Source organism: Equus asinus, chromosome 1 (genome assembly GCF_041296235.1).
Source record: "Equus asinus isolate D_3611 breed Donkey chromosome 1, EquAss-T2T_v2, whole genome shotgun sequence".
NCBI lineage: Eukaryota > Metazoa > Chordata > Mammalia > Perissodactyla > Equidae > Equus > Equus asinus.
Window position 1 is genome coordinate 132,186,064 of NC_091790.1, and position 18,446 is coordinate 132,204,509.

The following is an 18,446-nucleotide window of genomic DNA, read 5'->3' on the forward strand; positions in this document are numbered from 1 at the left end:
TTAGTCCTTCCTTCCCATTTTTCCTTTTTTTTCCAATTCATTCTTGATATTTGTCAATTCTCATTTCCTGTCTTTCCATAACTTTTGTTGCACAACTCTTGTGTATAAAGAATACTACAATTCTTTAATCCTCTAAATCAGAATAACTCTTTGTGGAGCTACCACTCACCTAGCCAATAGAAGATTTAACTTAAGTAACTCTTTGTGGCTTATTCTCCCTCACTCTTTTATCAAAGCAGAATCCAGGAATTATTTGTGGCTGGAAGATGAGGGGGGTCTGGATTGTGCCCATGGTAGTTGACATACTTATTCTGGCTCTTCTGGCTGCAGGATACTACTGTTAAGAGTTGGTTCAATTTAGGCACTTTGCTTCAGGTGGCCTGAGAGATGTTTCTTAGAACATTTTACCACATTGACTGAAGATTCTTACTAAAACCTCTGTGTCTTACTAAAACTTAATAAGGCATCTCACAGCATTTGGGATGCTTCATTCCACAATGCTCATTCCTCTGTTTGCCTCAGTCTCCAGGTGGAGGAGAGGTTAAATCCATCCCTTTCTCTCAGATTTGATCATTTTCAACTTTTGTTGCCCAAGCCTCTTACCTTCACAAATCCCCTCATCACAGTTAGCCCCTCTCTGAGACTGTCAGCTTCATAATTTTCAGTGAAATAGAAACACGTTTTTTTCTTTGTGTATATATTTTTTAAGGGTATTTTATACCTTTAGACCTTTAGAAACACATATTATCTTCCTTTGTATGGGTAGAGGATTGGAGCTTGGGACAGTAGATCCTAACCCTAGTTAGCACTTTCGTTAACACACTCTGGGATGTACATTTTCACTCTTTTATGTCTAGCTTATTCTAATATACAGTAGTTAGTAAAACTAATTTTTGAAGGGTATATTTGGTTGAAATGAAAGACAGAAAATATTATGATCATTAAGATATATTATAACAAAAGAATTTATTTTGCAACTTTTCTGCCAATGATGCTTTGTCAGTTAGGTCCTCCAAGAAGCCGACACCAAGACAGGATAAGAGATGTATTGGAGGAAATGCCTTGAAGTATATAGGGGGAGGGAGCCTTCATACTGCAATGCAGGTCTTACTCCTGTGAGAAACAAAAGTGAGGGCAAGATTGGGTAGGAAGAGATTCAGATGGCAGTGCAGTTGTGAAAAACTCTTGGCTGGGTCAATGGGAAATAACCAAGCAAAAGCTGCCCTTTAGAGGAATCTTCCATGAGGCGGTAATGGCTTGGTTCTGGTGCCTCTGTCATGGACAGTCATTGTCTGTGAGCAGCCCAGGGGCAATTGGATCCTGTGAATGAGGTAGTACTTTCCAAAGAGTGGCAGCTGGAGGCTGTCAATCAGCTATGCTCCCTTGCAGCAGGTTCTCCTGAAGGGACATGTGAGTAAGTCATTTCCATGGCTGCCACTGCTGCCCACTTGACATATTTAGCCAGTAAAGCGATTTTTACTGTAAATTTCTTTTAAATTAAAGCAGTTTGATAAAGTCTTCTTCATATGGGAGAAAAATTCCAACAGGGATTAAATAATGGACAAGTTTTTGTTGTTGGATATTCCTAAAATGTCTACCAAGAATTTAAATACAATTTAATTAGAGAATGCTAAAGGAGGTAAAACTATCATTTATCATCCTAATAATCATACACAACCTAAACACACCGTTAGATAAGGCTGTTCCTTTACTCTTATTCGTCATTTTTTTAATGGTAAAGTACTTTACCACTTTATTACTGAATGAAACATCCAAAGCTGCTAATGGATATACCTGTTTCAGATCAGTCTGTCCTTTTGACCCTTTGATTTTGATCTACAACCAATTTGTTTTCAACTGAATCACTTGCTTCCAAAAGGACCAGAAAGACCCTTAGCCTGGGATTCAGGTCATCTGTGGTCTAATTCCCCTTAGTTACGATGTAGCTGTGTGACCGTGCAGAAATTACTTCACCCCCTAGGGCTTCAGTTTCTGTGAAATGAGTTTATTAGATTAAATAATCTCCAGGGCTCATCTAGTCCATGAAATATTGTGGTTGAAGTTGGAGGTTATGGATAAAATGTTTCTATATTTGTTATCAAAAACTAAAATAAAGACATGGAAACTATATTTAGGAAATGTGTGGACAGCACATATATTGGAAAATGCAATTAATATTTAAAACAATCTTGCAGGCTGGAAGGATAGGTTACTTTGTAAAAGATAAACTTCAATAAGGATAGTATGAGTTGTTTGTTTTTAAAATGTAAGCCTTTTATTTTAGAACAGTTTTAGATTTACAGAATTCTTGCAAAGATACTGCAGAGTGTTTATTTGTTTTTGCTTTACATTTAAGTTTAAAAATGCCAGTGTTGGGTAGTCGGTATTGGTGCTGGAAGAGGGCAGGGATGGGGTGAGTGGGGCACGTTGTGGAGAAACTGGACTTAACATTTTATGTGAAAAGAACTTAGGTGTATTATGTGATGTGATCCTGCTATTATGTGACTATCAAAAAAATAATAAAAGCTTAACAATATTAATAGAGACACATCATCCAGAACAAGGGAAGCAACGACCATATTGTACTCTAACCTGGCTATACCTCATCTTTTTGGTTCAGAGAACACTTTAAAAGGAATGTTGAAATGTTTGTAGGGGATCCAAAGAAGAGGGAACAAGGTGATGAAAGGTTTGGAAATTATTGTATAAGAGGAAAGACTGAAAGAGCTGGAGAGGTTTAGCCTAAACAAGAGAAGACTTAGCAGGGGTATGTAAACAATTACTTTTTAAATTAAATTTATTTTTAAAATTAGGTAAACTATTCGTATAATTAAAGAATCAAACTCATATAAAAGATATACAGTGCTTCTTCTCCTGTTTCCATTCCACTGTTCCCCATCCTGTTTAGGTATGATTTTTTTTATTATTCTTTTGAATCCTTCCAGTGTTTCTTTAGGCAATTACAAGGAAATACACATATACAAAAGGAATCAAAGTATACGTGTTATTTTGCATCTTGAGTGTTTTTACTTTATATATTTTGGAGATCTATGTATAAAGAGGGTAGTTCATTTGTTGTAAACAGCTGCATAGAATTCCATTCTGTGAGAGCATCATAGTTTACTTAACCAGTCTCAAAGATGAATCCTTGAGTTCTTGCCCATATTCTGTTTTCACAATGTTATCATTCACAAAAAACAAGAAAAATGAATAGCAATCCCTATTTTTCATCTCAATTGCTTGCAGGCATATCTATAGGATAAATCCTCAGGAGTGGGGGTCCTGGGTCAAAACTTAACTATGCATTTTTAATTTTGGAAGATAGTGCCTAATTGCCCTCCATAGGGGTGGCGCCAGTCTGCACATCCAAGAGCAATATCTAAGAATGCATGTTTCCACCGCCTCCTCCACTGGCTGTGTGCTCACACTTTGGATTTCTGCCCATCTGTTAGATGAGAAATGGCATCTCAGTGCAGTTTCGGTTTTCATGCATCTCTTTATGAATGAAGCAGAAGATCTTTTCATCTGTTGAAGAGACTTTTTCCTCCTGTGAACTCTGTGTTCACACCCTTTGCACAATTTTCTACTGGATTGTGTAGCAGTTGTTTGTGCCACACTCTCATCCTCTTGGCATTCCCCTCTCCAGGCCGAAAGCTGCTGTGTGAACACCTGTAACACTTTGCTGCAGACTTTTTTTCCTGGCCACCATGGCGTATGTGGCAAACGTATAGGAAAAGTCAGAGGAGCCAGAAAGTTAATGCCCTAGAAACTTGTCTCTTTCAATTACAAACAGGGATTTGTTGCATAAAGCCCCCCATCTTCCTTTCCCCTATATGGGATAACTCTCAGGTATATTTGACACTGTCTCCTAGAGCTTCCCAGTGGAGTTGAGCCCACAGCAGTAACTGGCTTGAAAACCCACACTTTATTCCTTCCCTGCTCACTATATGTTCCTACTCCATTCCCAGTACTTAATGATTTCATTTCCTGAATAAACTATTTGCATTAGAATCCTTGCTTCAGGGTAGGCTTCTGGAGGAACCCAAGCCAAGCCTGGCTGTTAGGCCTATCTTTGAGTGCTGCTCAAAGTATGGTCAGCAGATGGCGCTGGTTTGTGAACTGTTTGTTACCAGTCTGATAAATTCAGAAATTGAGCTCAATGTTTAGAAACTTTTATAGCAATGTGATGTTGCCACAAAATTTAGGTTTAGTGACTTTGTGTTTTATACACACACACACACACACAGACACGCACATACATACAATGGTCAGTGATGAATTAAAAAAAAACGAAAACAAACAAACTGGCCTCTACCTCCCATGGTTGGAGAGGCACAATCTTAAATGATGGCTTGAGACCAATGGATGGAAGTACAACTGGGAAAACTTTGGTTAGATATAAGAAAGATTTTTCTAATTGCCCAGATTGCCTAAAAGTTGAAGAGATTTCTTTTTGGTGGCAGTTAACCCTCTCATGATGAGAAGAGTTCAGCCTGTGTAGCTTGCTGGCTGTTGAGACTGTAAATAATCCTGAGTTTGGTGGCACATCTCTTCCATTTTAACAGCTTCTCTTACTCTGCCTTAGTGAAATGTGAACAGTAATTCTGTCATGCTTTTTCTTCTCTTTCTGTGAAAGAGAGGATTAGTAAAGATGAAAATAATATACTGGTTGTGTTCCTTAAAAACCTGTTGACTTTCTAAAAATCATAAGGGAAAGTGTAATCCTGGTTGATCCTGTTCTGATAGTTTCTGATATACCGTGAGTTCCATCCCAATAGCCTTTCATATTTACAAAACTGAGAATCTGGCAACTATAGGTAATGGGACTGAATCTTTCTTTTTTTTTCAAACACTAAGGTTTCTCAACTAGTATTAAAATGCTAAATGAAAAGTCTTATGAGATTTCCTGTCTGAATCATCAATCTCAGGAACAATAAGTTCACTCAGTACCCAAGGTACTAAAGTAAAACCAGAGAGAAAGGAAAACATTTGCCTTTCAGCTCCTGGAGAAGAGCTGTACTCTCCTTGGCTTCTCCTTTGAGCCCTCCAGTCATGGGGTTTTGCCTACCTCCACAGAACAAAGCTCCCTTTGTTGCTAAGGAAAGCTTGTGACCAGACTGGAGTGGGAATATTAGAATGGCAGTTACGACAGAGTTGAACTCAATGTTGAAACCATACATTGCACATCACCACAACATTAGAAGGTGTGCTAAAACCAACAGTAAGCAAATGTGGAGTGTTAAGGATGCGCAACTGGAATATTTAAAGTGCTAATGAGCTTCCTTTTTAAAAAAATGTTTCAAAAAAAGAGTTTCCAGTGGTTCAGGCCATCCAGCCTAATGTATGTATTCAAAGGGACATTTTGGAGGACAGCATAATTGTCCACCATTATGTTGCGATGTTAAAAGGGAATGGCCCTGGAGTCAGACTGCCTTGATTCACATCTCAGCTCTGCCTCTTCCTAGGCAAGGCACTCAATGATTTTAAAGCTGTTTCTTCTTCTGAAGAGATGGGGATAATAAGAGTACTTTAGAGAATTGTTATGAGGATTAAATAAGATAATGCCCATCAAGTGGTTAGCACAGGCTTTGTTCCTATCATAGTATTATACAATAAATATCATTAAAAGCCGTCCAAGATTCCCTCATAGCAGGCAAGATGTAGAACTGGGTGCTTTTGTCCTGGGTGAGCTAGGGCACGGAGCGCTGTCCTGTGCACCCATCTCCCCCTTCTCTAACCCCGTTCCTTTCTCCTTCACCCTTGACCCTTCTCCTCCTTCCTTTGGATCCTTTTCTTCCATTCTCTTATCTTCAGGGTTTTGCCTTGAGCTTCAGGAAAGCTAAGGCACAGAAGAGTATCTTATTCTCTTTTCCTAAATTCTACTGAACAAATCTTTGGAAGAGTGGAAGATTATTCTACATTGTAAACTTAACTCCCTGTAGACAATTGGAGTAGGATCATATGAGGTTATCTGTGGTGTGTGTGAATTAGACAGGTGGTGGTGTGAATGATGGTTGTGGTGATGAAGAATGAAAATTGCAAGCTCTGTGTGCAGCACCTTGACTGCCATTCCACCTTGACTCGGGGGGGAGGTCGAGAATCTTTTGAGCTCCCAGAGGTAAAATTTATTGTATACTTTCATCATTATCATGGTTCCCTTTTGATCCCTGAACAATAAACGCATGAAGAGCTCTTTAATGCAATTTCTAATTAAAGTAGCTTTGAGTAGGGGCTTTTCAATTTGCTTCCAGCTTAGTCCAGGCTGACAACCCTCTATTTATCAATTTTTATTTTGCTTTTGAAAGAATGATAACACCTATCAGAGCTGTAGCTCTCCAGTTATGCAGGGTGTTTAATGTCTGGTCCCACAGGCTGAAGTCCAACTTGAAGTCAGTCTACTCATCAAGTCGTTAGCCCTGTCCGGATAGCAGCCACCTGGAGGAAAGCAAGCCTTTTTGGGGTACTTTTCACAAAAGTCCAGTGTGGGATAGGATACTCCTACCCCTGTTTGGCCAGCTGATGCTCTCCTCTCTCTAAGGGTAGAACTGAGACATGCAGAGTCTCGGAATGCACCACCCCACTGAGCTCAAGCATATATTGCATGAAGTTGTGCTTATATCTGCTTTTTGTGTGTGTGTGTGAGGAAGATTGGCCCTGAGCTAACATCTGTGCCAATCTTCCTTTAGTTTTGTATGTGGGATGCCACCACAGCATGGCTTGATGAGCAGTGTGTAGGTCCATGCCTGGGATCTGAACCCACGGATCCCAGGCTACTGAAGTGGAGCACATGAACTTAACCATTACGCCACTGGACCGGCTCCCTATATGTGCTTTTAATGTGCCATTAATGTGCTTTTAAACCTATGTATGGCCTCTCCTTTGTCTTATCCCTGAAGACAGGTTTTTTTAGTTCCAGATGCTGGAAGTACTGTGATTCAAAACCTTTCACTCACTTTCTTTGGAATGCTGATGAGTCAAAACCAGAATTAAACAAAATGAGAAAATATTTTTTAAATAATGTTTAATGAGTACACATTTACAAAGGCAGTCATCCCCTAACTTGGGGAAAACATACAAAAATAAAAGATCTATGAGCTTAATAAAACTTTTCCTAGAATATAGGAAATATACCAGCAGTGAAGAAGTTTAGTCTAACTTTTTTAGGTAGAACAGTTTGGACTTGTTAAAAGGAATACAGTTTACCCAATATACTATTTCCATCCGTTGCAAACGTATTCTTTCCACCTGAAGTAGAGTGGAGGCATCAGCTATGTTAGGATGGTCAAACTGGTTTGATGGTTTGGGGAGGGAGGGATATTGGGAGGGATGAAAGAAGGAAAGGTGGGGCCTGGAGCCCTTAGGGTTGAGGCAAAGGGTCGGACCTGGCAATGCACTGTTATGCCAAAACCACCAGGGGCGCTCTTTAGCTTCATGGATGGCTTTTATTAAGTACTCCGGAAGAGCATTTTTACTAGGTTATAAAAGTAGAGTCCTTTTTACTCTAGGGAAGCTTTTTTACCTAGGTGTGTCATTTTCTATTTTTAGTGATGAACTATGAGCCAGTAAAAACATATTACTCTTTTACCAAAAGGGAGCATGGTTAACCCCATAGGCTTTGCTTGATCAGCCTGGTAGTACTTAATCTTCAATCAACCAACCTGTAGCCAAAGAACAGGCTCCAACCCTAGAACTCTTGGCTGTTTTGCATAAAATAGAGTGGATGAGCAGGGACATTTTCCCTGTCCTTCCCACTGATGCTCTCAGGCCAGCACCACACACCACAGCTCTGCTCACAGTCTTCCAGCTTCTGTCTTGATTGGGTGAACCAAGGATGAATTAATGGAGCATGTTCTGTGTATGTTCTCAGTGAACGCAAATTGAAATTTAAAAAATCTAAAGGGTGTGAGGAAACCAATATTCTTGTCCAATGCTGATGATATTGACAAGGTCACTTAAGAAATAATTTGGCAATATATATCAAATGCTATTAGAAGTTCTTTAATTTTGTAATCCCAATTCTTGGCAAGTATTCTGAGGAAATAATTTAAAATATGGAAAAAAGTTATAAGTGCTAAGATATTCTCTGAAATGTTATTTGCTTTTATAAAAATGGATATAACATACATGTTTAATTAGGGCGGTGGTTAAATAAATGCCCATTTGATGTAATATTATGCGGCCACTAGTTAAATATGTATACCGTGTAAGTAAGAGAACAAAGCCACTGATATAGTAAGTGAAAAAGGAAGGATATAAAATTGAATATACAGTATAGACAGAACTATTTTCAAAAAGTTTTATAGAAAAGTATCCTGAGTTGTGGGTAATGTTTTAGTCTATTTTAATCATTTTGTGTAATGTCATGTAGAATATATGATAATAAGAATAAAAAAAGAGGAAATAAATGGCCTTTGTAGAGCAGGCAGAAAAATGTCAAACCCAAAGCTTTTGGTTATTTTGGTATGTGGGAAGATCGTGCATAAGGCTCCTTCAGCTCCATGCATGAGCCAGGAAAGCTAATCCTGCAGAAGGTCATCTTGGAGATGGCACTGTCAGCACAGAAAACAGAGAGAACCGTTTTATTCTGCCTTCTAGCAAGGATTTGAGAAAGAACAAAGTCTCAGATTACAACTACTGCTCACACGTCTCTGCCCTGACTTTCATTTCTATACTTTTTTCTCATCTGTGCATCTGTCAAACTAACACTTTCATTATTCATTTAATTTCACTACTGAACATTATAATAAACTATGATAAATTTTGGAAGCTACTTTTTTATACTAGAAATTCATTTCATAGTGATTAATGTTGGACAATATTTGGAATATATTATTTACAAAGCATACTACAATACCTAAATAATATGAAACCTAATATAGTGCAACTTTACAAAATTTATTTAGCTTACTGTCTAAAATTCTGGTTTATTTGAACTTTTTGTGCAAATGATTTTATCAATCCTTCCTTGCTTATTGTACACTGAGAAAATCCAAGTGGATATCCCTCAATTTTAACTCCATCTTTCCTACCTTTTCCTTGTAGAGGAAGGATCTTATGACAACTGCATAGATTTGCATATATTCTAACCTGTGGTTACCTACAATCAATTGTGATATTTTTGTGTTATAAAATAGTTCCCTACAGTACACATACATATTGGTAAAATGAAATCAAAGAGCACATTTGACCACAGAATTCACTATGGAAATATTTATGATCACCTTCACTTCCAAAATTCAATTTTAAAAAATCTCATTCCTTTTACTTTATTTGGTCCTCTTCTTCAGGCATACCTAATAAAGCCTTTATCAGTGGCCACCATATTACTGTTTTCTCTTTCACTCCACTCAGGCCTTGAACTAGAAAGGGAAGTTGCAAGTACTTCCCCTGGATGTTGCAAGACATTAAATCATGCATGTTGCCCACAACAGAGAAGCTTCCTAGGGTGAAACCACAAAGCTAACTGTGATCTCAGGCCCTCTGCCTCCAGGAAGAGGAAAAACAGGGACCTGCCCTGATTCATCACTAACTGGAGATAAAATGGCGTTCTCTTTTCATCTATCACTTTCTCAAAGTCAGGCAGCGTATCCTTCTTTGTTCACAAACTTCACCCCATGGTGGAAGAAAAAGCTTTCTCAACTATACCCATTATTCTTCTCCAAACATACAGTCTATACTATGGTTCAGAAGTCTGGGTGAATTGAACTTTGCCCTAAATATGTGTTTTTACATTCAATGCCAATTTCGAGAATTTTGAGTTCCTTTCCCAGCCCTGGCGGATCCGTGTAAGAGTCCTGTCTATGCATGGCAGGATGAGGATAAACTTGATCACCAACACAGTGCAAGGAATGATGAGCGCTATCACGTAGGCTGAAGGAAGATACCATTTGAGAATCGAAGGACTGAGGAATCTCTTTCCACCATACACCAGGGTGTGGGCTGTGCACAAGATCAGGGTCAAATAGCCCAATTTGGACTATAAGCAAGAAACAAAAATATGTACGTTAACATTATTTACATTTTAAAGAGAAACACTCTAAACCAATGAAGGATATTTGTCAACAACCACAAACCTTTGAAACCCGTAATATTTAGAACACTCTACTACGTCCTGAAGAAAGCATTAACCTTCCTTCAGGATGATTAATATTTCATTTTAAAAAAAGATTGTACTTACAAATGGCATAGTGGTTTCATCTGAACCTGGCCGGATGGGAAAGTTTCCCAGGACTAAACTCTTTTGAATTAGAATAAATAATATATCTTGCCTTCTTCCCCAATGGTAAAACTCTTTCCTTGATCACCTTTTCTGAAGGCCAGAGATGAATGAGATATAGTATGTCCTCAAGGAGCACCATGTTACTATATATTACTGACTAAAAGCAGATGGTAGCTAATTTCTATTGCAATAAAGAGCAATTAGCAAACTTTACTTTTGTTTGTTTTGGCCTAAATACTAAAGCTCAATGTCTATTTTTGCCTTAATGCCTTGAAAAAAGTATTAACATGAGAAAATATTGACTGCATTTGGTCCCTGGAAGAAACTGCAAGACTTGAAATTCAAATAGATCTATAAAATTCAAATCTAGTTTCAGTTATGAATGGTCTATCCTTTTATACTGGTTCACAATGAACATGCATCAGAATCATCTGGGGAGCTTGTTAAAATAAATTGCTGAGCCACACCTCCAGAGTTTCTCATTCATTAGGTCTGGTTGGGGCCTGGGGATTTGTGTATCTAACAAGATTTTAGGGGATGCTGACACTGCTAGTCCAGGCAGCACACTTTGAGGAGCACTGGTCTATAAGAATAGTTACGAACCGCTTTAATGAGGTGTCTGATGGTTGGTGTGTGGAAAAAACTGATTTTTCCCCCTGACAGACCAGCAATGAGTCTGGTATGATGACAGTCTAGTGTATCTTACTTTGAAGGTTTTAAACTTTATTTCAACATGTACCTTTCCATATCAATATGTCCATATTCTAAGGTTGATTTTCAGAAGTAGAAATTTTATCTTTGGGTTTCTCTTTACCTTCCACCTAGGATATCTCCAAACACAAAGTTTAATGGTTAATGCTTTTTACTCTATCTCTTCACTGTGGCTCTGGGAGTTCAGGAATCTTGGCAAAGGATGCCCTGCCAGGAAGGCAAACCATTATGGAATCTGCTTTTTGGTACTAGAGTTTAGCATTTTCTAATTTGAACTTGTTTCAGTTGCTATTTTTATGAGATTGCTAGGGAAGTGATAAAGCAAAATGAAATTTATGCATGGTATGAGAGAAAAATGAAAATATTTGTAAAGCCAGCCTCATTTTGCAATATAAAGTAGATTAAATCTTGAAGTCCTTACCTGGACAAATCGGAACTCTCTCCAGTTGACCGCATTGCTAACTGATGGTAAGGAAGTGATTCCCAAGAGTACAAACAGGAAAAATCCCAGGATTCCCAAAGATATATATGAATCATTAAGCCAGGCAGTAGTGGTACTAAATGGATTTTCTTTCTTGGCTGTTGCCTAAGAAAAATTAGAAGCAATTTTTAAAAATTACATTTTTTACAGACTGCCCAAACTTTGAAAGGGACTGAAAAATACCTCTGCATGGTTTATTTGCTCAAGGCAAATTGTATGACATTTGTTAACAATCATTTGAAAATAATTATAGAGAAAACTATAGTTAGAATTTTTTTTGTAGAAAATGTAATTAGTTCTGCTGGGACTTTATTATAATAGTTGACTCCAGGAGTTGTGTGGGGAGTTTTAATTGACTCTATAAATCTTAAAACAAGGTAAACATTTACTTAAACCTTCTTTACCTTATGGCTTATTGTTCCCCAAGCAAAACTTGATGTTCTCAAATGATTACATCAGGATTCTGTTTTTCTGCTTTATATACACACACATTAACACACACAAAGTTTGGGTTCTTTCATGTTTACTATGTTGTAATATAGCATCAAGTCTGTCACACCACAGATTGAGAAAAATCACCCCCCCTGTAATGTGACTCTTAGCCAAGAACCTCTCATGTATTTGTTACGGAAATAATGTAGAGAAATCCTCAGAAGCGCCATCAATGAGTTATTGACTAATAAACTTTGAGACAGCAGTAAGATTGATCAAAACCAATTATTTCCAAACTAGAACTGATGTACAGTACTTTCTCTGGGACTGCTTTAAGACTGCCCAAGCTGATTGTTTCTGAACTTTTTGACTATGCAGAAAATAGTATTTGACATTTGCTCAGAATTGTTTAGCTTTCCAGTTATTGAGGACAACTTCCCACAAGTCAAACATTAATGGGGTTATAAGCTTCCTTTTGTGAATTTGTTTACATTTCTGTGACACATGTTTGAACAGCCCTGCTACTTATAAGATGGTTGGTTTTGACTTCCAAAAGGAAGTAACATGCATAAAAATAGAAGCTTGAAAACACATCGGTTTACATTTATTGACTGCCCCCTAAAGGAATTCAAGTAGATATCTTTAGTTTTCCTGAGCCCCCAAATCTGTCAGTTTGTCAGTATCCCAATGAGTCCTGCAAATATAGATCTGGACCCAAGTGAACCTGGGAATCTAATTTTCATTCTTAATAGTTGTATGAGATCTCAACTGTATTCATTTTTTAAAAACGAGAGAGACATGAGGTGTTTAATTCTAGTTACTTTAAAAAATAAAGATGCTTAGAAGAGTGATTTTTTTCTATAATTGTGAAATGGACTATGATGTAGCAAGATTCCTCTTTGATTTAAGGAATAGGAGAATATAAATGCGTAAAGATTTACCTGGGTAATGGTCATATTTCTCAATGTCCATCGTACATAGTAACGAATAGGAATCACAAGTGTGTAGATGACATGAAGGAAGGCAAATCCCAGTGCTATCAAGCCAAGCTGCTTTCTGCAAAGCATCCAGTGGTCAAGCCAGTCTGGGAATCGGCGGTATTTTGTACCTCGGTACAGCTGCAGAACGGCAGCAATCACACCAGGGAGGTAAACCAAGGCAAGCAGTGTAAGTGCTGCTATTGGAAAGACACGATTTGGAATGGAAATAGCCATGCGAAATGTGCTATCCTTCTTTTCGTAAACATAAGGGTAGATTACTTCTCTTATAACACAGTAGAAAAAGAAGAAGACACACAGAATAGCAGACAAATAGAAGGGGAACTTCCACATTGGAAATAGTTGCAGGGGGTAGTTTTCAATTTCTTTGGCGGCTATGAGAGATCCTTGATCCAATGGAGTAAGTCCAAGAGTACGAACAATATCCATCACTCTTTGCTTAGCTTTGCTGTCATTTCCGCAGACAAACACCTAGATTAAAAATAATTAATTTTGTATTTATTCTTTAATAATTATTTTGAAAGACTATATAAGCACCGTGCAGAACAATGACATGTAGTAGTGAACTGCTTTTCAAACAAGGATGTAGAGTCAACATATTTAACGAGATGATGTTTTAAACTTGCACGTGTGCTGGATAGTTAAGTACCAGGGTTTTAAGTTGGGAGTGATTTTAGGCACATCACATTGATATGCTAAAACTTGGTTCTCTGCAGCGTGAATAGTTTGATCTTTCTTCTGTATTCGTGGGTGCCATGTCACTAAGGGATTACTTCTAATCTCAGTGAATAAATGGAACCAATTTCATACAAGGTAATGGGAGTGGAAAGGATATCCATCAACAATTTACCTATGTTATTTTCTAGTACTGACCAGAGGCTTCCAGAGACTGACACCATTGGGTTCCATCAAGGTAAAAGCTGAGGGTGCAGACAGTGGGAAATAAATCACAACAATTGACTACTCGGTCAAACTTGAGAATATTATTCATGGCACATATTAACAAAACAAAATGTTTAGTGGGTATTTTATTTTGGAATTATATTTTGGAATCTTTAAGGTAAGTGCACATTAAAACACTCACTTTTTAAAGACTGAGTGTAAATTCATTGTTTAATCTTACCTGCCGACTTGCATCCAGCGCTCCTGACTGGAGAGCCCAGGCTGAGATGGTGTTAAATGCTTTTACTACGTGAGCTCCTGGCACCAACTGAGCAAGGTACTCTGCATTAGATTCTGGATATTGATTGATTTTGAGGTTGTTGCTGATGTCGACCAATATTTTCCCATTGAGAAGCTCAGTTAGTTCTGTGAGAAAATCATAGTGCTCCCTATGGACTGCTAAGATTATGATGTCAGATTTCTGGGCTGCTTCTGAATAGCTCAAGACCTCTGCACCGTTGGGCAGCAGACTGGACATCCGGGGGTTTCGACTTCCAAAAACAATAGAATAACCACACTGGAGCATTTTAAGTCCCAGTGATCTTCCAAAATCTCCAGTTCCAAAAATACATACAGTCTCTTGCTTTTCTGAAGAATTCACAGTAAGAGGAAGTGAATCTGCAGACGTTTTCTCCATAACTGAAAGATAATAACACAGATACCCAACAAAATATGAATGCTCCAGGCATCGAAAAATTAATAAGAATTATATCCAGGAAACACTGATTGACTGATGTTGTTCTAATCTTCTAATGAATTATCTCAAGTGTATTCCCCACAAAATTTAGAAGGAGTAAAAATTGTCATATATATTCTCATGTGTTTCTTATTTAACAAAATCATTGGTGAAAAACTTCTTCTGTTGATAAGGAGATGCAGTAAAAAACCAAGACGCTTACTGGTAGATGTTTTAAACTATGGTCTTGTATTGCAATGATATTGCATTTATTGAAAACTTACAGTTCCAAAAGTTCTCAGAGCAAAATATGACAAAGAATGGTCTAATAAGGAAATTATAGACCAATTCACTTATGTTTAGTGACACAAAAATCCCAAATTAAACATTAGCAAACAGAATCCAGCAGCTTGTAAACAGAAAGTGCACACTGATCAAATGGGGATTATTCTAGGAATGTAAAAATTTTGTAAATTTAATATTAGAAAGTCTATTAATATAAGTTACCATATTAGAAGATTTAAGGAGAAAAATATGGTTATATTGATGCATGCTAACTGGACAAATGTTAAAATTCGACACTTCTTCTTCTTCTTCTTTTTTTTTTTTTGAGGAAGATTGGCCCTGAGCTAACATCTGTGCCCATCGTCTTCTACTTTGTATGTGGGATGCCTGCCACAGCATGGCTTGCCAAGCAGTGCATAGGTCTGCACCCAGGATCCGAACTGGTGAACCCCAGGCCGCCAAAGTGGACCATGTGAACTCAACTGCTGCACCACTGGGCAAGGCCCCATTTATTCTTGATTCATAGTAAAAAAGGAATAAATAGGTCGTTCCTTAGCATGCTAAGTATCTCTGTCAACCTAAAATCTAGTATCATGCTTAAAAGAGAATTACTAGAAACATTCCCAATAATGTCATAAACCAGAAAAATATATCTGCTATGACCGCTTTAGTTATTATTGTTTGGAAATTCTAGCTAACACAACTATCAGAGAAAGAAATACAGAGGAATAGAAATTCAAAAGGTGTTGCAGATAATCAAATTGTAGTCTTGGAAAACTCAAGAGAGTCAACTGAAAAAGTACCATACATATAAAAATAATTCAACATCTTGTCTGGGAAACCAATTAATATCAATATTCTTCATATATTAAAAAAAACAGTTTGAAGATTTAATAGAAGAAAGGGCCCTATTTATAGCTGCAACAAAAATAAAAAATATTTAGGAATAAACTTAACAAGATAAGATATGTACAGGATCTCTATGAAGAAAAATTTTAAAATTCCCCTAAGACTCTGAGAAGAACATTTATGTAAATGGACACGTGCAGCATGTTCCCGGATGGGAAGGCTCAGCTCCACAAAGATGTCAGTTTTCCCTAATTTAATATATAAATTCTGAAAAGTAGAGTAATGAATATGGGGCTGGTTCTATTAAATATTAAAATATTATAAAGCTAAAATGATGAAATGATATAGCAATGTCACAGGAATAAAAACATTCAGTGGAGTAGAGTTAAAAAATACACAAATGGACCTAAACACCTGTGATAAAGATGGCATCTCAAGTCAAAGAGGAAAAGATGGATTATTCAGTAGCTAATATTGGAACAACTAAATAGCCAATTAGAAGAAACAGTTGAATTTATACCTTGTACTTCACCTAAAGGTAAAATTTAAAATATATTAAAGATTTAAATATATATATATATTTTAAAAATGGAACTATAATAGAACTAGAAGAAGCCATGGAGAATTCTTTTATAGCCTTAGAGGGGCAGTGCCCTTTTCCTATGTCACAAATCCCCGAACCCATTAAAGAATAAAAGGATAAATGTGATTGCATAAAAATAAATAATAGCTGCAAAGCAAAAACCACTGTAGGCAAAGTCAGAAGAGAATCAACAAGCTGGAAAAAATTTTTTTTAACTCATACACATCAATAAGAAAAAAAAATTCCCATTAGAAAAGTGGGCAAAAATATGAGCTGACACTTCATCCTAAGGAAATATGAAAGACTTTTCAACATAGTAAAAGACCTTTAATCTTACCTAGAATAAAAGAAATGCCAGTTAAAACTAAACTGAGTCACTATTATAAACATGTGACTGTGTTACTTTTTAAAAGTTTGTGAAATATAAGTTAAAAACAAAACCAAATAAAAGTTCTCAAAGTTTCTATGATCTCATAAAATAATCTAGGTTGCTATCTATATTTTGAAGAATATTATTTCTGGGGCTGGCCCCATGGCCGAGTGGTTAAGTTCACGCGCTCCGCTGCAGGCGGCCCAGTGTTTCCTTGGTTCGAATCCTGGGCGCTGACATGGCACCGCTCATCAAACCACACTGAAGCAGCGTCCCACATGCCACAACTAGAAGGACCCACAACGAAGAATATACAACTAGGTACCAGGGGGCTTTGGGGAGAAAAAGGAAAAAAATAAAATCTTTAAAAAAAGAATATTATTTCTTCTTTCAGTACTGATTTTTTTTCTCAAAACTTCTTCTCTTCCCGGTATTTAGTTTAAGCTTTCGGTTAATCCTTTTTTTGGTCTCTGTTGTTCAGTGACATACCCTCAGTGCTAAGAAGAGCACTGATTATGATAGACTAGGCACTTCTTGATACATATTTGTCAAATGATATGAGAAGGGTGGAATGTAGGAGTTGGAAGTGGCGGTTTACTGTGTGCCAGGCACAGTGTGAGATACATAATAAGAGGAAGCTGAATGATTCAAGACAAGCCACTGGAAAAGAGTATGGGAAAAGGAGAGAAGTCGAGGTGGAGGATGTTTTAAAGACATTACTTCTTTTGTCCAAATGAGTTTAAAGTAAAACTCAGTGAATTTGATGTGGATTTTCAAACTAGATCTAATCACTATTCAATTCTTGCATAATGGATTTCATGTAGATTGTAAAGCATATGAAGTTTGCACCTTTTTAAAGGGATTTCAGAAATTTTGCCCACTCCATATTAGCCTATGGAAAACACTTGTATTCTTACCTGAGCTTATCCAAAGGTGTGTACCTGTATTACAAGCAGACCATTCATGGTTTTGTGGGTAGTCAGAAGTCATGGCAGATAGGGACAAGAAATACAAGACTTTCCTGTACTTCAACAGAAACTCTCTGAATCATTGAATTAAGCACAGCAACTGGATCCTTTTATATACTAGCCGGTGACTAATATCCTAAATGGTGTCGGGGAAGGGCATGACCATATATAGGAAAGCACCTGGAGATGGGCAGGGCCCATCCTATGGAAACACAGTTGTGTCTTTGAAAAATTCTTAGTAGCATCTACAAATGCAAACTAATTTAGCAATTTATATTATATTGGTTAGTTGCTAATCAGTTAACAACTAGTTGTTATAACTCAAACTTTCAAACTGCTGAATGATACCTTGATTATTCTACTTCGTAGAACTCATTTGTGAGTGTGTTGAAAGAATGTCAGTCTGCCTGACTATCCCCTCACTTCTTCTCCATTCTTTTATCCCAATATATTATTTTTCTCTTTCCTATATTTGGATGGACATTTGCAAGCAAAATACAGATTTGATAAAGTTGCCGGTGTCCTGTATGAGATGGATGATGTCTTTATTGACATATTTTCACTTGGGTGATCTTAATCATTGCAAAGAAAGAGTGATTCCAGACTTTATTTTGACTATTTGGCCACTACATTCAGTTATTCTAACCTGCCATAAACTTTTTTTTTTAAACAAAGATATTGACTACACGGTACTAGTTTTTGTTCCATCTCTTACTAGCAGTGTAACCTTGGGTAAGTTACTCAAACTTTTTGTGTCTCAGTTTCATCATCTTTAAGATGAGAGGTTGATAGTCGCTACTTTAGAGACATTGTGAGGATCAGATGAATTAATGTATCTTAAGACAGTTCTTGAGACATAAGTACTCAATAAATTGGCTATTATTAATAGATTATTGAATAATCTGTTAATTAACTAATGTAACCTTTATATG

At 37.2% G+C, this 18,446-nt stretch overlaps 1 protein-coding gene across 1 annotated transcript in view; it reads right to left on the reverse strand.

Annotated features, from left to right (window-relative positions):
• Positions 1-2,262: 2,262 nt before the first annotated feature.
• The window catches only part of STEAP4 (STEAP4 metalloreductase), a 28,334-nt gene continuing 12,150 nt past the window's right edge, over positions 2,263-18,446 (reverse strand). Inside the window, exons 2-5 of the mRNA XM_014866607.3 lie at positions 13,965-14,422; positions 12,785-13,312; positions 11,352-11,516; positions 2,263-9,976 (exon numbers count right to left, since the gene is read on the reverse strand). Coding sequence (XP_014722093.1) covers positions 9,713-9,976; positions 11,352-11,516; positions 12,785-13,312; positions 13,965-14,420 — 1,413 coding nt within the window. The 5' untranslated portion in view covers positions 14,421-14,422 and the 3' untranslated portion in view covers positions 2,263-9,712. The remainder of the gene's footprint in view (positions 9,977-11,351; positions 11,517-12,784; positions 13,313-13,964; positions 14,423-18,446) is intronic.